The 25139-nt window shown below is 47.3% G+C and overlaps 1 protein-coding gene across 2 annotated transcripts; it reads right to left on the minus strand.

Annotated features, from left to right (window-relative positions):
* Positions 1-11401: 11401 nt before the first annotated feature.
* On the minus strand, positions 11402-20980 carry Pfdn4 (prefoldin subunit 4). Of its 2 annotated transcripts, none has more exons than XM_041641877.1 (4): positions 20851-20980; positions 14990-15097; positions 13408-13548; positions 11402-11792 (listed from the first exon to the last, which is right to left on the minus strand). In XM_041641877.1, the coding sequence occupies exons 1-4, from the start codon at positions 20872-20874 to the stop codon at positions 11661-11663; spliced, it is 405 nt and encodes a 134-aa protein (XP_041497811.1). In that variant the 5' UTR covers positions 20875-20980; the 3' UTR covers positions 11402-11660. The 2 variants fall into 2 exon arrangements, with proteins under 2 accessions (XP_041497811.1, XP_041497812.1); XM_041641878.1 differs by lacking the exon at positions 20851-20980 and adding an exon at positions 18874-18892.
* Between the last annotated feature and the right edge of the window lie 4159 nt (positions 20981-25139).

Consider the following 25139-nt stretch of genomic DNA (forward strand, 5'->3'; position numbering starts at 1 on the left):
GGTGTGGGTGTGTATGTGTGTATGTGTGTGTATGTGTATGTATGTGTGTGTGCACATGAACATGTGTATGTGTGTATATATATATATGTGTGTGCACATGGGTGTGGGCGTGTATGTGTATGTATGTGTGTGTATGTGTGTGTACATGGGTGTGGGTATGTATGTGTGTATATATATGTGTGTGCACACGGGTGTAGGTGTGTATGTGTGTATGTGTATGTATGTGTGTGTGTGCACATGGGTGTGGGTGTGTATGTGTGTATGTGTATGTATGTGTGTGTATGTGTGTGTGTGCTGTATTAGAGGACACCATGTAATTTACAGTGTCATCTCTTTCCATGTGAGTTCCAGGGTCTCACAAAGCAGAAAGAAAATGGAGGAAAGGAAAACATAGCTTCCATTTTGAAGTCCAGAACTAGAGATGCTGGGCCCCAGAACCTACAATCTCACCTCAGGGGTTCACTGGCTCTCAGTGCCTTTGATATAAGCTGTAGCCAAAAATGCTTGCCTTCCAGCTCAGTTCTCAGGTAGAACCTGGGGACCAAAATTCATGAGTCCATCCTGTATGCCTGGCACTGAGCTGGTTACTAAGTTAAACTTACCCAAAAAGTATCTGCTGAGCACCTATGATAGCCTGTACTGTTATGGATTAAACAGAGGACTAATCATTTAAGGTCCTTGACTCTGAGACTTGAGTAGATGGCTCAGTCAGGAAAGAGTTTGCTACCCAAACATGAGGACCTAAGTTCCAGTCCCCAGCACTGATGTAAAAAGGCAAATGTGGTGGCGTGTGCCTGTATTCCCAGTGGAAAAGCAGAAATAGGTAGATCTCTGGAGCAGCCAGACTAACCCAGTCAGTGAACTCCAGGCTCAGTGAGAAAAAAATAAAACAGAGACAACAATTAGTTAAGGGAGATGCCCAAAAATCTGGTCTCTACATACATATATGTGTACACACATACACAAGCACATGCACACACATACACCCAACATGCATAAACACCCAAAGCCTTGATTCTACAGAACTTGGATGCTGATGGAAACAATCCATTAGCTGAGTGACAAACAGTGGCACGAACCAGGGGACGTTTCATCCTGGCTTGGAGAACATTCCAGGCAGAGCCTAACTATTGCACATTGAAGCTCTACAGTGGAAGCAAAGGTGGGAGGTCAAGGAAAGGGAAGGCTCTGGTGGCAGCAGAGAGTGCGCAAGAGGTGGGGCGGGGGAGCTGAAGTCACCCAGGGAGGCAGGGTCACACCATCTGGAGTGGGCTAATAGGCCCCTTCTCAAAGAGCCAGGCCATAGTTAGATTCTGTAAGTCCTTTGGTCTTCATGAAACGACTCAGTTCTGCCATCTTAGAAGTAAACGTTGCCATAGACAATATGTAAATGAATGGGGTTAGTTATACCGCAGTAAACCTCACTTATGGTACCAGGTGAGATTTGGCTCAGGCTCCTACCCTGTGATCTAAGGCTTATAAAACCCAGTAATTAGCACGGATTTAATTAGAAGCACAGTTAGAAGCCACTGGAGGATCTTAAACTGGAGAACAATACAATTTAATTTACTTTTTAATGATGGCCGTGGCTGTTCTTCACACACAATAGAAAAGCAAGCTCAGAGACCAGAAGACAAACAGAACACACAGGATGCTGTGCTGGTTAATTTTGAAGGACCACTTCATGGATCATACAAGAGGTGAGCCGGTTTGAGTCTCTAGAAATATTTAGCTGAGGAGAGAAGGCCCACCCTCCATGGCTGACACTCTCCTGTGGACTGGGGTCCCTCCCACCGTGAATAAAGGGAACATGAGCCACGCACCAACCAGCCTTCTTCTGTTTCAGCGTGAGCAGCCTCAAGTCCCTGCCACTGTGCTAGACGGGCACCTTAAAACCACGAGCCAGAGTAAGCACTTCCTTCCTCAAGTTGCTTTTGCCCAACTTTGTCAAGGAAATGAGAAAAAAGCTGGTACCAAGGTTAGGTACATCCCAGGCAAGAGAAAGTGTAGTTTTGACAAGGTAGCAGGGCACAGAACGGTAAGTGGTTATGGTTATGCTCAAGAACATGACATTGGTTAAGGATCAAATATGGGGTGTTGGAGAATGGATGACTTGCCTGTTATTAAAGAGAGAAGTGTCACCTTCTGAGACATCATAGAGTAACCACCAGAGTTCACCCAAAGAGAAATGAGGAGTGATGTCCCATTTGTGGTTCCAGTGCAGGGGAGGCAGAGATGGTAGACCCCTGGTGCTCACTGGCCCACCAGCCCAGCCTCTTGGCGAGCTAGAACAGCGAGAGATCTTGTCTCATTAAACAAGGTTGATGAGAAGGAACGTTACCCACACAGATCCATGTGCATCTGAACACACAAAAATATATCACTCTATTTAGTGAGCTTGAGCTAGCGACTTCTTGGTGGACGCAGCTGTGGCATCTGAGTCTTTAGCTCCTCTCTTTCTGAGTGAATTAGAGAGAAAAGGGGACGTTGAAGAGGCTCCCTTCAATAGTCCTGTCTTTGCTGCCCTGTTTCAGCCATCCCCGCCCATTTCCAGGACGGTTTTCAAGACACCTTGTACAGTGATGGTAGGAAGCCGTGAACACCCAGCCCCCCACTGTCCTCCCCCTTTCTCTCTCAGTGCCCCCCATGCTATAACCATTTCAAAGCACCACCTGCCTTCTCGCACCTCCTTTTCCTTTCTTCTTCTTTTTTAATTCACATTTTAACTGGAAATGGTTTTTCATTTCCTAACATCTCTTTGGCATTTTAAGCTCAGCGAAGGGTTTTCCTTAAACTTTAATGCATTTCATCAGGATAAAATAAAGCAATCTTGCCAGCTTTTATGAATAATTAGTGACTCAGAAAAGAGCCCCGGAGTGAGTGGGAAATTCACTGTGAGGTGGTGAAGCGATAAAAATACACCGCGGTATACACTTTGATGCTCTTTAAAGAATTCATCACGGACTAATAATACACTGTGTCAAAGGAGCCCATCAGGCTGACGGGAAAATTGTTTTTCAGGAAACAAAGTCAGTACGACATTTGCAGCAGCCCCTCTAGAGGTTTACAGCACAAGAGAAAGAGGAGGCTTAATTCCATTATTTCCCTGCGCTTAAAAAGTAACCAAGCCTAAAAGAGAGATCGGTGGGCCGGTGTGTGCGCGCATGTGTGCGGGCGCACGCGCACACCCTCAGAAAGTGGGACATGTTTTCCTTCTCTCTCTAGCATAACGAAGAATGAATTGCTTTCTGGCCACGCTTAGCCTCTTCTAGAAAAGTCTGATTTTTGAATAGAGTCAAAGTCACACTAGGTGCCAGAGTGGGACGTGGTAGAGGGGCCTCTCGCGAGCCATTCATGTAATATGCTGTCGTGAGAATTTCTCCCCTAGGTTGGGGTTGGACAGGGGTGGGCATCTAGGCAATGGCTCTCTCCTCCCATCCTCGGTTCTAGCGACCAAAGTTCTATTTCGTGAAAAAGGTCCCCTGGAGAAACAATGAGCTTATGGGGTTTCCTTTACAGAGCATGGGTGAGGGGTTACAGGCAGGAGCATGGGTGACCTCAAAGCAGCCACACTGGAAAGCCAACACCTATTATGAATGATGACTTCCCCATGACTGTGTAGATGGGTCCCCTTACTCTAGTCCTTCTCAGTCTACATACCCTAGCCCCTCCCAAGACCTAAATGCAATCTGCAATTAGGGCAGAACTGGGAGGAATGGCTGTATACTTGGGTGAGGATTCAACGACCTTCCTCATCCTCTTCTCCTTCTTTGAGGGAATGTGACAGTCCACAGGCCCAGTTGTAATATTTTTCAAGCTAACACAGCAGATGTGATGAGGAGGGTGACAGTTGGGTTCTGCGGCTAATCCTGCACAATGCATGCCTCATCCCTAGACAGATACCCTAAAGAATTCCATCCACACCTCATAACATCTTGATTATTAGCAAGAGATGCTGTTGACTGTCAGTGCAAAAACAGAAGATGATCATCTAAAATAACAACAGCAACAACAGCAGCCAGGCATCGAGCGATGAGCAGGCTGGGACAGGACACACACGGTATCTCATTAGCTCCCATTTCCTCCTTCTGGGATCCGGACAGCCAAGTGGGTACAAGGCAGACTCTGGAACTCAGCATCTCATGCTAGCACCATGTTTCTGCTTCTTTCTGCCAATGACATCTTTCAAGGGCATCTTTTATTTAAGGATTCATTTATTTTACATTCCATACGTGAATGTTTTGTGTTCATATGTGTCTGCGGACCACGTGTGTGCTTGGAGCCTGCAGAGGTCAGAAGAGTGCCTCTGGTGCTCTAACTGGACTCAGAGAAGATGAGGCACTGCCATGTGTGTGCTGGGAACCGCATCCAGGTCCTCTGCGGAAGCAACACGTGTCCTTACCCCCACCAATGTGAACTCACTTAGATCTAACTTACACTCTCCGTGCTGCAGCTTCCCTGTTAAATGGAACAATGCCGCTCCCCTCATAAAATCGTGAAGATAAGAGAGCCAGATGTGATGCACACACCAACATCGCAGAATTCAGCAGGAATGCAGGAGGATCAGGAGTTTGGGGTCATCCTTGGTTATACAGGAAGTATAAAAGCTAGTCTGAGCTGTAAGACCCTACTGCCCCCCAAAGAAAAGAATGTGTCTTAGGAGGTAGTCAGTAAAGTGCTTGCATATATAAGGCCCTGACTTTAAATCCCAAGCACCCACATAAAAAAGTTGGGGAAGGTGCCTGCCATCCAAACACTGGGAAGGTAGAGATGGAATTCCTGGAGTTCCCTGGTCCACCAATCTAGCTGGGTACCTCTGTGCTATAATTTCCCACAAAGATACAATCAAGGCATAGGCCAGAGTCATTGTCTCCCCCTGAAGGATCTCATTTTAGGCTCATCTTGTTATTCATGGGGTCTTAAGATGGAGGGTCTCAATCTCCCCTCCCCCCCCCCCGCCGTCTGTCTCACACACACCAGCTAATTAGCCTCATCAGAGGAAGCATGCAAGAGGAAGAGAGAGTGCCTGGCGAAGCTGGCACATGCCTTTAATCCCAGCACTCGGGAGGAAAAGTTTGTGAGTTCAAGGCCAGCTTGGTCTATACAGTGAGTTCCAGGACAGGCTCCAAAGCTACAGAGAAATCCTGTCTCAGGAGAGAGAGAGAGAGAGAGAGAGAGAGAGAGAGAGAGAGAGAGAGGCACACCAAAGCGTGGGGGTCATGGGGGTTGAGTAAGAGTAAGAAGCTTGTCTACCACTGGTATGGAATTAAAGTTCATTCCGCTTCACTCTTGACTCATAGAGTCAACCACTGTGGACGTCAGTTCTCCTTTCTCTAAACTTTGAAGTCTATAAAAATGTCCAAGGTCCCCGTCAGCCCCGGTTTAATTCGAGGAGACCCCAAACATTACAGACAGCACACCTGAGAGACACTCTAGATTCCAAAAGAGCTCTACCCTCTCTCTCTCTCCCTTCCACACAGTGTGGTTAGTGTCACCTCCTCCGGTAGCCATCAGTGCTAACGAAAGTCATAGCAAGGAAAGCACTAGAATGCTCTGCCAGCTCACCTGCTGGGCCATAAGATCAAAAGGTACTGCTATGGTTATGTGTCAGATTGCAGCCTTTGGAAAGAGGGGACCATGAGCTTCCAAAATTTAATTGAAATGGGTGGTCAGTTTTAGCGGTTTTCCAGAAACTGTCAATTAAAAAAAAAAAAGCAAACAAAAGAAGCAGCTGCACATCCTAAGGTTAACAACATCCCTGCCTTATGGGCTGACTGGCAGACTCTCTCTGATGGTGGTGAAATTTGTTTAGATGTCCTCCTGACCATCTTGATTATATAAGATGGTGTGTTATTGTCTTTGGCTGCCTTGGTTTTGTGTGACTAGCAGCTGTAATGCCAAAACTAACCTGTATTTTACCCTTGCTGGTTGTCCTGCATGAGGCACACAGCTGTTGTTAAACACATGGAATTAAGGCAATCTGATCACCCTGGTGGATCCCATGTAACACCTGTGGATCCCATGTAGCACTGTTTGATCCCAATCCCATGTAGTACTGGTGGATCCCAGGTAGCACTGGTGGATCTGATATAGCGCTGGTGGATCTGATATAGCGCTGGTGGATCTGATATAGCGCTGGTGGATCTGATATAGCACTGGTGGATCTGATATAGCGCTGGTGGATCTGATATAGCGCTGGTGGATCTGATATAGCGCTGGTGGATCTGATATAGCGCTGGTGGATCTGATATAGCGCTGATGGATCTGATATAGCGCTGGTGGATCTGATATAGCACTGGTGGAGTCAATGTAACACTGGTGGTTCCCATGTAGCATTGGTGGATCTCATAAAGTACTGGTAGATCCCATGTAGTACTGGTAAATCCATTGTAGCACTGGTGGATCCCATGAAGCATTGGTGGATCCCATGCAGTGCTGGTGGATTCTGGGTAGCACTGATGGATCCCATGTAGTGATGGTGGATCCCATATAACACCTATATAACATTTCCAATTTCTCATTGTACAATTTTAGTCCAGTTTGTGTTTGTTTACTTTTAAAGGCTCCATAAACAGCAACAAATGCTAGTTACCACTGAAGAGCTATTTAAATCTGACACACAAATACCATCTAAGCAAGGTGAGGGTTCCCTTCCTTCCATGCTTTTCAAAGGATTCCTGTAATAGTTCAGACTATAAGCAAATAGATATTTTCTTTCAAGAAAGCCTGTGTTCTATGTTACTTTCTCGGACTATTTAGATCAGCACCAACAAACTATTTCACCTGAGAGTAGACCTGTCTTCTGCAGCAAGCCTGAAGGCATGGCTCATTATTTATACAAGGGCTATAGGGGTTCTACCATCTTGTAGTATTTCATTAATTCTCTGTTTCTAACTCCATTCTGTATGAGATCAAATCACACAAAACATCCAAGCATAGTCATGAGTCCATCACTGAAGGAAGTCAGGACAGAACTCAAACCAGGGAAGGAACCTGGAGGCAGGAGCTGATGCAGAGACCATGGAGGGTGCTGCTTACTGGCTTGCTCATGGCTTGCTCAGTCTGCTTTCTTATAGAGCCCAATGTAGCAGGCTTTCTTTTAGGCCACCAACCAGCTCCCAAATCATGACACAGACTATTAGTTTTGAATGACTGGCCTTAGCTTAGATCTTTTCTTGCTACCTCTTATAACTTAACCTGTTTCTCTTCATCTATGCTTTGCCTTGGGCCTTTTAAATTTTTTCTTTCTGTATATTTTACTTTCCTGCCGTCTCTGTCCGTCTGTCTGGTGGCTGCTTGGCTTCTGGCCCTGGGTATGTCCCTCTCTCTCATCTCTCGTTCTCTCCTTTTCCTTTTCTCCTCTCTCTCTCTCTCTCTCTCTCTCTCTCTCTCTCTCTCTCTCACACACACACACACACACACACACGCGCACACACACACGCACACACACACACACTAAGTACATTTTAAAAAAAAGAAACTAATTCCCCAGAAGTTTCATGCTGGGGAAGGGAAAGGCTAAGGACCTGGTGCCAGCCCAAGGGCAGTCTTGTCTTTATGCTGCCTCCTCAAGGAGAGATTTCACATTTTCTGACAAATTTGTTCTACCACACCACAGGGAAGACTGGAGTGAAAACAAAGATAAATGGATCCACGAAGGCCAGGACTCTCGGTTCTGTGTGCCTCTTACCATCTACCTGACCAGATTCCCCATGTCAGAACTCAGAAGACCTCATTGTTTCTCTTCTCCTTTCCCTGCTTTTGAGTATTTCTTGCCTGTTGTCTTCCATGAGCCTCGCTTCTTAGGGCCACCAGGATCCAGTCTTTTGTAACTGTCCTGGCAGAAACGATGGCATTCTAAGGAGGCTCTCTGCCCCTCGTTTTGGCTATTAGTGTTGGGGCAAATGTCCCCCAAGAACTGGCATTTCCCCCAGAGTAAAAGAAAGGGGGCTGTGGCCCGGAGCCACCAGACAGGGTGCTTGTTTCCTGGTCGGTTTCACAGAGCTCTGACAGCCTGCCTGACCCCTTGCAGGACAGACTGGAGTTGAGGCAGACATAGTCAGCTGTGGGAGGAGGGCAGAAACACGCTTTGACTGGAACCGCTTACCTTCCCATGTTCCTTGCTGTGTATTTAAGCCTAAATATCATGTCAGCGCTATCAAAGGCAGAACTGGGTTGGGTGAGGTCACTGTACCTGTTTATTTGCCCCTCTTCCCATTGCAGCCCTCCCACTCTGGTTTTCACTATTACATTGGCCTATTAAGGACAAGTGGCTAAGCCCAACTCGTCAGGGCTGCGGGGGGCCAGGATCCGACCCTGGAGACACAGGTAACTGACACACTGATCCTTTTAAGGCTTTGCCTTCTGCCCAGCACCAGTGTTTGGCTGCAGCTTGCCTTCTTCCCTCCATACTAACTTCCTTCTAAGAATATTTCCACATCACCCATAGTTTAATTTTTTATGATCTGTTCCCTCCCAGAAGCCAGGGTGTCTCCAGCCACCCTCCACCCCTAAGTCCTTGGGTCCAATAACAGGATGCTCCTGTAGGTTACCTAGTCCACGGATGGGGCTGTGCTACAGACTGTCGGGTGGGGCTCTGGTGCCCCTGCTGACTTCTAAAGGATAAAATTATTTGAATCAGGCCAGTTTTCTGTTTCAGAATCACCCAGGCTTATATTTTAGTTCGTTTGTGTGGTTAACCCGATTGCCTGGGGCAGGTAATTTTTAAAGAACAGTCTGCCTTCTCACAGCCCTGAGGTTGGGCAGCTCCAGGGCACACAGCCAGCATCTAGCAGGGCCTCTGGCTGTGCCATACCAAGGAAGGTAGAAGGGCAATCAAGAGGGACGAGATTCATTCTATAGTAAATGGTTATGGTAGCACTGATCTATATCTGGGGCAGAACCCTCATGCCCAAACCTTCTTACTTGAGTCTGGGAAAACTCTAGAATCCATCCTGACCAGCTGAATGTAAACCATGCCTTTTGAAGCAACGCCTGACTCTAATTAAACAACAGGCCACAGCATAGATAAGATTCTCATAACAGATCTCCGTGAGTTCAGGGCCAGCATAATCTATATAACGAATTTCAGGACAGCCAGAGGAATATATTAAAGAACTCATCTTGAAATAAATAAATCTACCTTGATGCTAAAGAGGTAGGTTTAGGGGTTAGGACTGCTTGCTGCTTTCAGAGACCCAGGTTTGGCTTCCAGCATCTTTAATCACTTATCAAGCAGCTCCCAACTGCCTGTAACTCCAGCTCCAGAGGATATGACGCCCTCTTCTGGCTTCAACAGGCACCTGCACTAAATATTAAATATTTACTATTTAATAAATCTTAAAACAAGTGTCTTTGAGCCGGGCGGTGGTGGCGCACGCCTTTAATCCCAGCACTCGGGAGGCAGAGGCAGGCGGATCTCTGTGAGTTCAAGACCAGCCTGGTCTACAAGAGCTAGTTCCAGGGCAGGCTCCAAAACCACAGAGAAACCCTGTCTCGAAAAACCAAAAAAAAAAAAAAAGAAAAGAAAGAAAAAAAAAAAAACAAGTGTCTTTGTTGAGAATTTAGAAATTATACATCCATCCATCTTTAAGCTTATTTACAAACATTTACCAAAAATATCACATTGCAATGCTGACCCTTGGAGTTTAAACAATCTCTTCTAAAATTCTATTAACCCTGAAAGTAGCCCCATCTTACCCTGAGTTTTTACATGAAGACAATTCCCTGGGTATTCTGGCACATGAGTGCCATCTGCTGGGAAGGTAGTGCACAGGCCCTCCCACTCCAGGACACACTGGTGGTTTGAAGAACTATCCCCCCAGGTACAGGTGTTTGAGGGGTGATGAGGAGCTGTGGCCTGGCTGGAGTAAGTACCTCAATGAGGTAGGAGAAGGTATGGAAACTGTACGTAGCCTCTCCCGTTTCCAGTTCAGTCTCTGCTTCCTGCTGCCATGCCTCCCCTGCCGACAGACTCTAAGCTGTTGTTTTGTAAGTTGTCTTGGCCACGCTATTTTCTAACAGGAACAGACAAGGTACTAAGACAGGTCTCTTGAGGAGGGGTTAGGAGTGTTTGCACCTCAAAAATAAGTCTTGCTTTTAAACACAGTGGCCTGATTTCTACGTCTTTATGAATATAAATATTTGATCACAAAGCACTACAAATCTAAAACTAACTCTAATTAAAAGCGTGAACATTTTGGGAGCAGCAGGTAAAGGTGCGTGCAGCTAAGTCTGACAACCTGAGTTCAATCCCAAGCCTATGAGGTGGACCAGGATAATCTCCGAAAGTAGTCTCTGACCTCTGCACAACCCCACCCCCACCCCACACACAAATGCCTTTTTAAAAAAATTCTTTCTATAGACCTCAATTTCTTGTTTTTGTTGTTGTTTCTTTGGTCCCATGTCCGTCCGCCCGTCCATTCATCGCAGCCCCCCCCAAGACAGTGCTTCTCTGTAGCTTTGGGGCCTGTCCTGGAACTTGTTCTGGTAGACCAGGCTGGCCTCGAACTCACAGAGATCCGCCTCTGCCTTCCGAGAGCTAGGATTAAAGGCGTGTGTCACCACCCTGCTTAGACCCCAGTTTCTAAAACATCTGCTTTTTCATGTGTAAGAAGGTTGACATGAATCATCAGTCCAGATATTACCAATATCCGAAACACAGATACACGCGTTCCAAAAGCCTTTAAGAGGCAGGCAGGTGGGTCTCTGTGAGTTCAAGGCCAGTGAGTTTCAGCCTAACCAGGACTACAGAGTGAGACATAAACTTCTGGAGGCAGGAGAGCTAACTCTGCTCTTGGAGTTCCCAGCACCCACATACTGAGGCTCACGACTGCAGATGCCTTCAGATCCAAGGGATCTCATACCCTCTAGTCCCATAGCGACTGCACACAGTGCACACACATGAATAAAAGTAATCTTTTTAAAAACGACCCTTCTTCTCCTTGCCTGAAATATCTGCAGCTACTACATTACATTTTATGGGGGGTGCGTGTAGAGGACAATTTGGGGGAGCTGCTTCTCTCCTTCCACCATGTGGGTCCCAGGGATCAAACTCTGCCCTGACTTGTTGGGGAGTGCTCTTACCCAATGATTGGTCCTAAGGTTTCTTTTCTTTTCTTTCTATTTTTGTTTCTCAGTGTAGCCTTGGCTGTCCTGAATTTCTCTATAGACCTTGAACTCACAGAGATCCTCCTGCCTCACGCCTCTGCCTCCTGAGTGCTGGGATTAAAAGTTGTGTGCCGCCACACCCACTCTAAACTTTTCTTTAGTTGCTTTGTAAATTGAAAACCTAGCTGGGCAGGATCTTGCCCTGAGGTCACCAATCCCTTTAGCCCAGCTTCCTAAGGTTCCTTAAGATTGAAAATTGCAAGAATTTTAAAATGATAATGTAGAAACAAAGAGTGTTTAACTGCTTTTAATAACATGACATAAAGCCCCTAAAATTGATATAATCATTATGCAAAATACATACATGAATACTGTCTTCTTTTAAAAATATAAAATAAATAAGCAAGACATGTGAAAATAGGCAAGTTTCCATTAATTAAATGAAAAATTTAAAAAAAGAAAGTTTTCTTCCGTTTCATTTAAAGGGAAATTATCATTTAAGACAATATTCAAGTTTATTAAACAAGGTAAAAAAAAGTATTATAAAATGTTTAGCTTTCATCCGCCTCCAGGTTTATGTTGCTGCCAAACTTTGCGTATAACTGCACTTTCAAGTCGGCTAACACCCGCTGGATGGACGCCACTCGGGACTCTAAGGCGTCGATCTCTTCTTGCAAAGTTCTCTGGAAAAGAAACAGTTAAATTAATTGGCTTCAGGTGGATGACTTATACATGCGTAGAGTAGTATTTGACAGGAATTTTAGGGAAAGAGCTCTAAACTGATCAGGAACAAACTGACAGCAATAACTGGAGCCAAGACCGAAGTCTGAACGAGCAAACATTAACTCAGGCCAGTACTAGCTCATCATGGTGTCATGGCTGCATCCCCAGTCTCTGCAGAGACTGAATTTGGGGTCCCTGGAGAAGCAGCCAGTGCTCATAACCACCGAGCCAACTCTCCAGCCCCTTCTCAAGGTTTAGCAGACGCAGATTCCATCTCTGGAAGACTCAGAAATCTGAAGCAGAGACTACCATTTTAAGTAACAGTTGAGCTAATGTAGCAACAGTGTCGGGGGTGACTGTCACCCACTTCTCACCAAGGGCTGGATGTTCTCTCACTAGGCACTAAAGCAGCAGCTTCAACCCCAGAACCACACTTCTCCCTATTTCCTGAAAACAAGCTTCTAAATGTGAGCAAAGACTTCTGCATGCGGAGGATCAAGATCATGATGGGGAACCCACAGGGACAGCTGACCCAAGATCATGATGGGGAACCCACAGGGACAGCTGACCCAAGCTCCTGGGAGCCTGCATGGGACTGAACTAGGCCCTCTGCAAGTGGATGACAGTTGTGTGGCTTGGTCTGTTTGTGGGACCCCTGGCAGTGGGACCAGGATCTATACCTGGTGTAGGAGCTGGCTTTTTGGAGCCTTTTCCCTATGGTGAGATACCTTGCTCAGCCTTGATGGGGGGGGAGGGGGGAGAGGGAGTCCTGCCTCACTTAATGTGCCAAGCTTTGTGACTCCCCATGGGAGGCCTTACCCTTTCTGAGACATGGAGTGGGGGGTGGGGACAGGCTGGGGGAAAGTCAGGGGGGAGGGAGGGGGAACTGTGGTTGGTATGTAAAATGAACTAAAAAGACTTATGCATAAGATCCCTCAGTGGAAAATTACTACAGCAATTCGGAAACAAATTAACACTAATAAGGGCACAGTGAGCAAATCAATGCCCATCAACACAATATTAAGATGGCCTCAAACAAGTCATAAGACAGTGGGGTGTTGGAGGCCTGCATGGTTCCCACTCAGTGTGCTATGCTATACAAACAAGCATCCAATAGAGAAAATGCTCCGGCACCATGTTAACTGACCCAGAGAGCAGAGTTACACAGAGGGGGAGGGGAGGAGGAGACGGGGAGGGGAGGGGAGGCTAACAGAGCAGGTTCACCGACAGCACCTTCAGACAGGGTGGCTCCCAGGGATTCCTTTTGACTGTGTAACATGCTACTGCATCCTCCAGGTTCTCAGCTGGAACCAAAGTTCTGGGGGCCGGACAACCACAGCCGTGCGCCAATTTCTAAGTCCTGAAACTTCTCTAGGCCTCTGTTCCTCACTCTAAATTGTGCTATCTGGATTGAATAGAGCCACACCTGTGAGTGCTCAGAGCCTGGACCACTGCACCAACACCTAAGTGCCAGCAGGCACCACTACTCCCTCCTCCTGCCGTCACGTGTTCTTTATGCCAGGCTTCCCGCTCTGAGAGTTAGAGTCCATCACCCAGGGCAAGACGCCCACATACCTTTGCTTCTTCTAACATTTCTTGGGTTTCTTCTTGAGAGTGGCTAATGAAGACGTCTCCAATCTGGTACGGTATCATTAGGCAGTCGTCATCTGCCAGCATGATGTCGTCGCAAGCATCTTCTAAATTCTGCAGGTGTTTCTGTCAGGCAAGAGAACAGCCATGGAAACACGGTCAAGATTTCCTGATGGAACCAAGAGTAGAGTAATGCAGGGACATAGGCTCTCTGAGGGACCAGCATCCTAGCTACTGTCAGACATGGACATGCGTGTATGGACTCGCTCAGGAGCCAGCACAGCATCTTCCGGGTAGCTCTAGAATGTCCCAAGGCTCTTATTTCTCTTTGGTGGTCAGTAGGGACCGTGACCACTCCCTTCTGTTTAACAATTCCCCACACTGCAAATCCTAGCATCCCACAGAAATGGACCAAAACACCAGACGATACACCTCTCGGTCTTCTTGATGAAAGCCAATGCGTGCACTGGGACTGGAGCCTCTCAGGCACTGCACGAAAAGCCGAGCACCGGCCTCGAGTCATAGGACATGCAGCTCATGTCCCTGCATCTGTCTGTAGGGTTGCAGGATCAGTAAACACAAGTGCAGTTTATCCCCAGGCATGGGTGCAGAACTGCACCGGGGATACCGCGCACCGGGGATACCGCGCTGCGATAGACTCAAAAGTCTCGCTCACTGTTACCCCCCCCCCCCACACTTAGGTGCACAAATGACCTCTCAAGCTGGGCTTGCAGTCACCTATAACCAGACAAGTTAGGAGGCTGAGGCAGGACTACAGAGTTTGAGGCTAGCCTCAGCTACACGGTAAACTGAAGAACAGTTTGACAAAGCAGAACTCTACCTCAATACAAACAAAAACAGACTTTGTATTTAACTGATCAGATAGACAGTGTCTCCAGTGATGGCAGTGTCACCAGGGACAAGGAGCCATAAGGAAGCAAACACTCGCTAAACACAGTTCAGTGTTAAGGGTTACAGTATGACCTTCTAAAACAGATATGTGTTCAGCAAGCGATGAAAGGAGACAGAGACAGAGACCCACATTGGAGCACAGGACTGAATTCTCAAGGTCCAAATCAGGAGCAGAAGGAGAGAAAGCACGAGCAAGGCACTCAGGACCATGAGGGGTGCACCCACACACTGAGACAATGGGGATGTTCTACTGGGAACTCACCAAGACCAGCTGGCCTGGGTCTGGAAAAGCCTGGGATAAAACCGGACTCTCTGAACATAACGGACAATGAGGACTACTGAGAACTCAAGAACAATGGCACTGGGTTTCTGATCCTACTGCACGTACTGGCTTTGTGGGAGCCTAGGCAGTTTGGATGCTCAACTTACTAGACCTGGATGGAGGTGGGGGGTTCCTTGGACTTCCCACAGGACAGGGAACCCTGATTGCTTTTCGGGCTGAGGGGGGGGGGGGGGGACTTAATTAGGGAATTAGGGGAGGGGGAGGGAAATGGGAGGCGGTGGCTGGGAAGAGACAGAAATCTTTAATAAATAAATAAATTTAAAAAAAAAGAAAAAAAAAAGAAAAAAATAAAACAGATATGTGCATCGGTACCTTCTTCACTTCTATTTCCTCCTTTAGCTCTGTGATCCGACTCGTATTTCGAGCAAATTTGTTTATTTTTTGTTGATCTTCGAAAGTAACATTGACATCTTCTGCAGCCTGAAAAAGACATTTAGTTTTCTGTAGAATCTCAATCAAGAAGTTATAGGTTGGCAGCTTACATTGCGCTGCAGTGAGCAAGTACACCACCCATGCTAAGACAGCGGAGGGGCTCAAGACCATGAGACACCACAATGGGTCACGCTCGTGAGCTGATCTCCACTCTACCATCTTCTCATTATTCTATAGGGCCATTGTGAACAAATATTTGAAATATAGAGAAACAATTACTAAAAGTCCTGATGATGATGATTGATGGAGGAAGGTCATTGGCTAATAAAGGAACTGCCCTGGCCCATTTTATTGGTTAGGACATAGGTAGGTGGAGTAAACAGATCAGAAGGCTGGGAGGAAGAGGAAGTGAGGTCAGAGACTACACAGCTCTCTCGGGAGCAGACGCCTCAGAGAGAGACACCATGCCCCGCTCCCGGGATGAAGCTCGGACCCAGGATGGACTAGGCTAGAATCTCCCCGGTAAGCGCACCTTGGGGTGCTACACACAGATGATTAGGAATGGGCTAAATTAATATGTGAGAATTAGCCTAGAAGAGAATGGGCCAAGCAGTGATTAAAAGAATACAGTGTCCGTGTAATTATTTCAGGGCATAAGCTAGCCGAGCAGGCGGCCGGGGTGCTGGGGACGCAGCCCCGCCACCCTTATTACTTCAGATGATGATAATGATGATGGTGATAATGATGATAAAAAGAAATGCCAACTTGCCCAAAGGCAGAATTTCCCAAGCTGAGTCATTGTTTCACCAAGACATCCCCAGGAAGCAAAATGTTCCAAAGTCAAACCCCCTTAGTGAATCTCGCAAATTGTCTCTGAGGTACAAATCGTATGTGTGCGCTATACGGGCAGGAGCACAGTCCTTCTCCAGCTCTCAACCTGACACCCTGCTAGAGAGTCACCGTGCATTTCAGCGGTTCTAGTTCATGCAGTTAAAATCTGTGTTTATTTTAATGCAGTGAGCCCACTGCAAGGTGACGAAATTGAACCTATCACACCTAACACTTGGCGTGACAAAGCTGGAGACAAAGCTAAGTGTGTAGATGACAGATTATCTATGCAATAACAAGAAGAGCGAACGCTGCCTGAGCGCCTCTGGTGAGCTGAGAACCCTGCTAATCCCCCAGCCCACAAGGATTTCACCAATGTCACCACTTCACAGATGACCAGCGACCCCAGAGTTTAGATAACTTGTGCCAACTACATGGCCAGTAAATGAATAGACTTTGATTTAAATGCAGGCGATCTGTCCTCAGAGTCAAGTATACATATGCATGCCCATACATGTTCAGGTATGAGAATTCCTATTCAGTTAGAAGATGTGGCAAGAAGTTCTTGGATTGCTTCAGAATCTTAGAGGGGTTTCACTGTATTCAGAAAGGAAACTAAATACCAACCTCTCCTTACAGAGAACTTACTAAAATAAGGACAGGAGTACTTGACAACAGCTTAAAAGGGAGTAAAAGTGTGTGTGTGTGTGTGTGTGTGTGTGTGTGTGTGTGTGTGTGTGTAAAGACAGGTCCTACTAGTTGGGCATGACGCCCGTCTCAGCATGAGCGACTAAGGCAGGAGGATTACAAGTTTGAGGCTAGCTTTAGATACATAAAGAAACCATGTCTCAGAAAGCTCGGAGTACTAGAGAGATAGAGATGTCATGGCTAGGAATGCCTGCTGCTCTTCCAAAGGACCTGAGCTCAGTTCTCAGCACCCACACCAGGCAGCTCACAACTGTTGTAACGCCAGCTCCAGGGCACCCGAAGCCCTCGTGTGCCCTCATGCACACACACATACAAACAAAACTAAAACTTTCCCAATGAAGCTACACTTATATATATTCACACTTACAGATAATATCTCAGATTGGAACTAATCAATTCAGGGACAGTAAGAACGGCTGGTTCTGTCAGCAGCAACACTAACTCTCAACAACCACACTGCACAGGCTCCTGGTCTCCGGTAAGCTATGGCACGAGGTGCGCACACAGACTTCTCCAGAGAATGAAAGACAGCACGGCTCAGTGGTCTGGATAGAGACGGGTCATCAGGCTCTCAACCTAGGAAGCAGCTCTGCATCAGACCCAAAGTGCATGCCGGAAGAGCCCTTCCCACTGTGGTGTGCACGGCATGGAGGTTCAACACTGGAGCTTCTATCAACACAAGGAGGAACACTAGACACTGAGCAACCCCAAGGCAGACAGACTGGCACCCTGGTTGCTTTGCCTGTGAGAATTTCCAATCTTCTAGACAGAGAACCCTGAAGACTTCTGTTTACCTTGGACGTTTACAGTGTTTTGTTTCCACAGTAAGCCTCCAAGCCCTAGAAGGCATTTACAGAGGACTCTAGCACCATGAAGAATTTAAAGGTAATTTAGGTGAAAGTGGTTCTCAACCTGTGGATCATGTCCCTATGGGGGGGGGGGGGGGGGAGTTGAACAACCTTTTCACAGGGGTCACCTAAGACTATCGGAAAACACAGCGATTTACATTATAATTCATAACAGTAGCAAAATTAATTAGGAAGTAGCAACAAAAATAATGTTATGGTTGGGGTCACCACAGCACGAGGAACTGTATTAAAGGGTCGCAGTATTAGCAAGGTTGAGAACCACTGGTCTAGTAGGCCCTGTTTGACAAGCAACTGGACAAGAGAAGTTTCTGAACTGGAATCTGATCTGATACTGGAATATGACAGATCAGACTATTAATATTTGGATGACAAAAAGTGCTTCAAGTTGGTTGGCTATTTTCTATCTTCCCAAAGCAGGCATTTCCTGGTGTGTAGCTCTACCAAACAGCAGCCACAAGCAGGCACTTGGCATCCCTAGGACCCAGTTCCTTGAAGTGGGTTTTCTCCCAGTGGTTAAAGACTGTAGTCAGTGAGTTAAAGGCAGGGTGCTACTTCACCCTGTGTCAGGGGGTGGTCCCCAGCAGCAGCTAAGAAATTGGCACCTGTAGGCCCTGAAGGCAGCCGCTCCTGTAACACATCTTGTTTCTTTTTAAGGTGCTAGGGGAAGAACCAAGGCAGCAAGCTAGGCAAGCACTCTACCATACAGCTGCACCCCACCCCGCATCTACATTTCTTGAATTGCACTCTGGCAGGGAGACAGTAACTTTTAGCTGGGATGCAAAGACATCAAGAAGTTGGTTGAGCCCCCCCCCCCCCCCCACACACACACACACATCATATGCACAATAGGTAGGCACTGCAAGGGTGTCCAACCTTTCGACACTGTGACATGATGCCATCTACAGATGGATTGGGCCACATTCACAGCTATCCTGGGACCAAAGATCACAAGGTGAGCATGCCCAGGATACAGTGTGCACATTCTCTGGAAGGGTCTTGGTAGCTTTCATCAGAAGGCAAGCAACTCCTGTCTTAACTGAAGCCAGTTGCAGCAACTACTGAAACCAGTTTTTTTCTAGTACTGAAGGCAGCAGTGAAAGAGAGGCAGGGCACACTCCAAACCACGCATGCAGAACTTTAGGTAATTTGCTCAGATCCCTGGAGCTACCCCTGATCTGTCTGTCATCTGTGAAATGAAGAAGGTACTCCTACCTTTGCAGGGATGGCAAAATGAGTACCAAGCACAGGGCCTGGGTGTGCAATCACCCTTTGACAAATGATAGCTAAGGATTTTGTCTGCTCAGTATTGCTTCCAACGTTCGATACAAGGCTAGCTCTGCTGCTGAAGTGCTCGCCCAGCACAGGTGAAGCCGAGGTCCACCCCCAGAACCGTATAAAATCAGGTGTAGTGGAACAAACCTGCAGCGGCCTAGCAGTCAGGAAGTGGAGGCAGGGGGATCGAGAGTCCAAGTTCATCCGCAGCTGCACAGTGGCTCTGAGGCCAGCCTGAGCTAATGAGACTCCATTAAAAATAAATGAAGGAAGGGAAGAATGGCGGGAGGGATCATGACAGATGTAAGGGATTTCTGCTAGGGGTAAGAGACGTGACTTGCTCTGGAACCAAGAGAAAAGTGAAATGCCCCGAGCCTTGACAATACCCTTTTCTTGTAGCATCTTCTGGGAGTGTCAGAGGACGCAAACCAAGTTTAGGTACTGAGAGTTGGGTGCCCAGAAAAAAAAAGTTCTCACCAACTTCAGTTGACAGTCCGACCTCTGCTACAGACCAGCCAAGGCTACACAGTGACACCTTGTCTCAAAAAAAAAAAAAACAAAAAACAAAAAACAAAAAAAAAAAAACCCAAAGAAACAAACAAACCAACAAAAACACAAAACCAAGGACAAACCTCAGTGTTTATCACATAACTAAACAGTATAACATTTGGGGCCCAATCTAACAAAAAAGACAAGAGGAACCCATTTCTTACTTGGCCAAATCACCAGGATCTTGAACCATACTCTGCTACTACTGTCTAAGATTTTGTGTGAAGCGTTCCCAGTCTGGGCGATCATCCATTCTTACACAAACTGGAAGGGCTGACCGTCACCCTTCAGTGGTCACTAGATAGCAAGAACACCAACAACATTCTCAAGGGGTCTTTAAAAAGTAGGATTAGCTGGGCTGTAGTGACGCACGCCTTTAATCCCAACACTGGGGGGGGGGTGGCAGAGGCAGGAGGATCTCCGTGAGTTCGAGGTCAGCCTGGTCTACAAGAGACAGGAGAGGCACCAATGCTACAGAGAAACCGTGTCAAAAAAAAAAAAAAAAAGGTGGGATGAAAGGCAGGTAGGACTCCCCTTAAACACACACACATACACACACTTAAAAACGAAGAGCCTGGAGTGAGAATGCTGTTTAAATCCCAGCTTTTCTTCTGTACTTCAGTTTCCTCATCAGCTAAATAAGGATAAAAACACAATCCCCCAAAGGTTTAAATAGTAGATAAAAATAAACAACACGCAAACACTAAGAACAGTACCGAACACGCAATAGAACCCCAAATAGTTTTTTTTCCTGCGATTTTCTTTTTTCTACTTAGATTGCACATGTGGAAATCCCTTTGGGTTATAATGCCCACGTGGAAGTTGAGCAGAGGATCGGACAGCCATGTAGTTTAGTTGCCCATCATGAATGAGGCCCTGGACTCACCCCACCAGCACACCAAAAGCCAGATGTGGTGGCAAACACCTGTAATCCCAGCAACTGCAAGCTGGGTCGTGGAGGTAGAAGAACCAGAAATTCAAAATCATCTTCAGGCTACAACACACACGGAAGACCAAGTCTTCTAAAGGTGTGAGCCCCAGGCACAAATTATCGGGTGTCGTTTTATAATAAAACAATAAAGAGTCGTGGTTTGGGAACAGACCAAATCCCCTGACACAGCACCTTGCCAGATGAGTCACCAGGGGATGGCTAACTGTCAAGTGCGGGGAGTGGAGTGGGGGGATGGGGGACCCGCGTCCTTCCTAAGGAGCAGGGGAAATCCGGCGTGAGCATCGCGCTCCCTCGGGCCGGCTCCTCTAACGTCATTCAATACCAGCCTTCGCCTGAAGGGCACCGGGGCACGGAGCGTGGACGGAGCCCAAAGGCTGCGGCACCGGGTCTCCCGGGATGCAGAGACCAACCCGGTCCCGGAGGAGGAGACGCACGAGCCCGGGCAGGCTGGACGCTTTCCCCGCACTGCACATCCCGTGGCCCCGACCCCTCAGATACCGCATCTCCTCAGACCCCCGGCCACCAGCGCCCCTCGTCTCCTCGACCCCCACCCCGTCCCGCATCTCCTCAGCCCCCCGCCGCCGCGCCCACGCCGCCCGGGACCCCGGCCCGGCCACACTCACCGCCTTCTTCATGGTGGCCGCCATCTTGGACTGGACCACGGGGCGCAGGGGAAAACAGGCCGGGCGCACGCCACCCCCGCGAGGTCCCTCTCGGGTCCCGATGAGCCAAGCCCCCCTGAAACACAGCCCTGTCTCCACACTGCTTCCAACGAGGTCTCTGATGATGAATTCCAAGGACAAGGACTCAGCGAGGAACTATAACCTGGAAAGAGTTGGTACCTTCCAATTAAAGGGACAGGCGGCTTTCCTCTCGGCCGGCATAAACACCAAGTGCGGCCAATAGAACGGCCTGAGAGTCCAGCCACGAGCAGCAGGAGCAGCAGAGAGAGCGCTGGGTGCCACCCAGCTGGGCGGACCGGGAGGAGGGAGAAATTCTTTTCCCAGTTCTTCAACAAGCTTTGAAGTGGCAGTGCTACCTAAAAAGGTGCTACGGAGGCTAGGGGCGTGGCTCCGTCTCCTTTGGTAAAGTATTTACACTCAAGCATGAGCACCTGAGTTCCATACCCAGCGCCCACATTTAAAAAAAAAAAAAGAAAGAAAGAAAGGGCCAGGGAAAACTACAAGCTGAAGGCACTGGCATGCAGACCACACTTGAAGTTGGCCTTAACTTGTGTGCCACTGGCCACTGCAGAGGACACACTAGAATGGAATGAGCAGCCAGGAGGGGATGAAGCCAAAGGCAGTGACCCCAAAAGGCTCTAGAGCAATATAACAGATGCAACAGCTCAGATGGTAGGTTGCTGGAAGATAATTGGATTTTAAATTTATTTTTATTTTTATCTAATTATTTGTTTGTTTATTGGAGACCGTGTCTCTTGATGCAGTTCTGTCTTTCCTGGGACTAGCTACGTAGACCAAGTTGGCCTTGAACTCAGAGATCCTCTTGCCTTTGCCAGTGCTGCAATCAAAAGTGAGTTCCACCATGGTCAGCTGAAATTAATTCTTTTAAGTATTTAAAGTGGTTCAGCAATATGACTGCTACTCGCTCAAGTTTGGTAGCCTGAGAAGGCTGTCCACCCAGAGGCCTGGTAGGCAGGAGGCTTTCCTCAGCGACCAGGACCACTGTTAACATCCTTGAGCCTTTGTCCTCTGAGCTCTGAGGACAAAGGAGCTGAGAACTTGGGGCAAGGTCACCGTCTCACCTGCCAACCAAGCGATGTGGGACAGGGATGGGCTTGAGCAGCAGACAATGAAGGCATGGCACTGAACTGGGCACCGGGCTGGTCACCAGACTGGGCACCGGACTGGGCACTGGGCTGGTCACCAGACTGGGCACCGGGCTGGGCACTCTGTGCCTCGGCCGTCCCTCCCGTGGCTTCTTCAGGCATCAGTCCTCACACGGGCACGCAACGGAACAACGGAGGGAGGGGGACAGAGCTCAGCTGTCTGCTTACAGTGCAGTGTTTCTCAGCCTTCCTAATGCGGAGCGCTTTAATACAGTTCCTCGTACTGCGATGCTGTACTGACCCCCAGCCATAAAATTATTTCATTGCTACTTCATAACCGTAATTTTCCTAGTGTTATGAACTGTAATGTAAGTATCTACTATGCAGGATAACTGACATGTGAGCCCTGTGAAAGAGTCCTTCAACGACCCCCATGGGTCATGACCCACGGGTTGAGAACTGTTATTGTAGTATATAATGTATGTGCCCATTTGATTACGGTCTGTCTCCTATCATTACAATGCATTCCTTGCTCCTTGTGAGCTTACCAGCAGGCTCTGTGGGTAAAATGAACTCAGACCCCTCAGACAGAAGTTCTAACACACTCTCCCGAGGAGTCTTTGCCCTTTGCACTCTGCTCCTTAGCAGCTGCACACAGAAAGTTGAATCTTGGCACCTGAGGCTCCCGGTGGCCCCGCTTTCAAGGAACTCATTTGTATAACACCACAAACCGCAGATGATCCTTGACTCCGGAACCCTGGGAGCAGCTCAGAAGGGAGAGCTAATGTCTGGCTACAGGTCAGTGGAGACTCTGTAGCCAGTGGCGCTCATTGATTGGACCAAAAGGATGCCAGGCACTGGGGATGCTGCGTATCAAAAACAGATAAAACACCCTGTCCTCTTATAACTTGCCATCTAGTGATAGGAAACAGGCCAAACCAAATACTTCAATAAGGATCGTGTGCCCCAGCAAGTATGCACAAAAAGATAAGGAACATATGCAACTCTGTCATGAGAACTCTGCTGGGGAGGCATGCAAAAAGATACAGAAAACACAAAATCCACTGGAAAGCAACGTTCACTAGTGTGTGCAAACACGCCCCAGCTTTAGAGTATGTCACACGGGGATAATGAGTGTATTCGTCGTTTTGTGGGAGTATGTATGTGGGTGTTCTCTCCCCCACCCCCAAAAAATAAAAAATAAAAAACCTGCAGCATGGCTCTATGCTCACTCTGCTTGGCGAGGGAGCCTATAAGTCTGAATGGCAGGAATGGGCAAATCTCGCTAGCAAGAAGTAATTTGATCCTGTGCCTGCAGGGGGCGCCCAAGGATCATGACTGTGTTCCCCACACTGTCAAGTCTACCGCCTGAGAATTTGTATTCAGATTAAATTTTTTTGTAAATTATTTTGCCCTGACAAGGTTTGGAATTCTCATGTCTTTCCACAGCATATAGTGTCTAACTCAAACTAGGCTTCCTCTCTGATTATTGTGTGACATCTTTCCTGGAGAGTCATGGACAAACATCTACTCACCTAGACAGGGAACCAATGAAGAAACAAAGTAAGGACACCACAAGAGTCCAATTTAGTGAGCCAATGGGTTTACTGAGGTTCCTTACAGAACTGTGGCGGGGGAGTACTGGGAGGAACATAGAGAACTTAAAGGCCTTTGGTCCAGTCAGCATGCCATGATTTCAGAGACTCCTCCACTGGCCACCGCAGCCAGACAGTAGCTCATCCACCTGATCCTGGCCCAAGGAGTACAGCTCTTAGACCCGGGTTTGAGGTTAACTACAAAAAGATGTGGGATGATGGGTTCTTTCTTCTCTACCTCTGCTAAGAGGACACAGGATATCTTCTGTATCCTCCAGAAGATACAGGAGCAGGGCACCATCTTGGATTCTCCACACACAGAATCTTCCAGCACCTTGCTTTGGGCTCGTTCTTCTCCCCAATGCTGAGAAGTACATTTCTATTGCTTATGAATTACCAGTTACCCAGTCTCGGGGCTTCTTTGTTATAGCAGCATAGACTAATACAGACTCTTGCCTTAAACACTCCCACCCCTGCAAGCAACTCTATAGTTCTTTCTGACCATTTCCCTGGGAACTCTTTCTCTTCTACTAAACCAGAAGTGCCAAGGGAAACAGACCATACCTGTTCGTTAATGAGTAAATAAAAGCATGAAAGAATTTAAGAATAAGCAGCTGTGTGCTTAAGGATTAGAGAGTAATGTGAAGTGCATGACAGCCACTGGGGCATTCATTGAGTTACGGTGTTCAAGAGTCCATATTTGTGTTTGCTCCTAGGAGGAGTACCATGAGCCTCACACAAACTGTGGGCCTGTGGGCTGGGCTCCCGAATAACCTCACTTCATCACCAGGGGGCACCATGACTCCAAACTTTCATTTTTCTTCCGTACAAAGCCTTAGTACTGCAAAGTACTACAAAGTAGGAGGACCCCAAATCAAGTAAGCCACTCTCAGGGCCAAATATAGTCACCTCTTGCTAATTTCAGTTTGTAATTTCTTTTTACCAGGAAAGATACATATTTTTTCAAAGATATCCTGAATATATGGGATTTTTAGACCCGTGTGGAATAGACCATTCATTCCCTGGCTCTGTGTACAGCTCAGGCAGAGGGCTTGACCAGCTTCCAGAATACTTGAGTTCAGTCCCCAGAACCACAAAAAAGATTTAAAAAAAAAAAAGGAAAAAGAAAAGAAAAGTAAACCACTATCTAATTAATCTGCTTACATCAGTGGTACCTGGCCAAGCAACTGTAACTTTGAGAAAGGAATCTTCTTTTTGGATCATAGCTATTACCCAATACCCATTCCCTCGTGTGATCCATCCAGTGGGGACTCGCACTTTGCACTTAGCTGGGCGCGCACGCGCGCACACACACACACACACACACACACACACACGGCTGCTCCCACAAACAGGTCTGATGTGCACTGATGTGGACATCTTAGATATGTATACTCTCCTAAAGCGCTTTGGATCTTTTTCTAGGGTTCATTCTTACACCTTCATTCTAAAAGCCAAACCTCAGCTACCTAGCATCCTTCAAAGACTGTACCTGTTCAGAGAAGGTCAGAGAGATTTGCCAAGTCAC

The sequence above is a fragment of the Microtus oregoni genome, unplaced genomic scaffold (genome assembly GCF_018167655.1).
Source record: "Microtus oregoni isolate MIOR12 unplaced genomic scaffold, Mior012 000071F_ref0000514, whole genome shotgun sequence".
In the NCBI taxonomy this organism is placed as follows: Eukaryota; Metazoa; Chordata; class Mammalia; order Rodentia; family Cricetidae; genus Microtus; species Microtus oregoni.

Excerpts from the sequence above, each read along its gene's own strand:
- Pfdn4 (XM_041641877.1), bottom strand. The coding sequence starts at position 20,874 with ATGGCGGCCACCATGAAGAAGGCG. Across the intron at positions 15,098-20,850 it reads CGGCCACCATGAAGAAGGCG|GCTGCAGAAGATGTCAATGT; the intron begins GTGAGTGTGGCC and ends TGTCTTTTTCAG. Across the intron at positions 11,793-13,407 it reads AAATGTTAGAAGAAGCAAAG|AGAACTTTGCAAGAAGAGAT; the intron begins GTATGTGGGCGT and ends TTTCTTTTCCAG.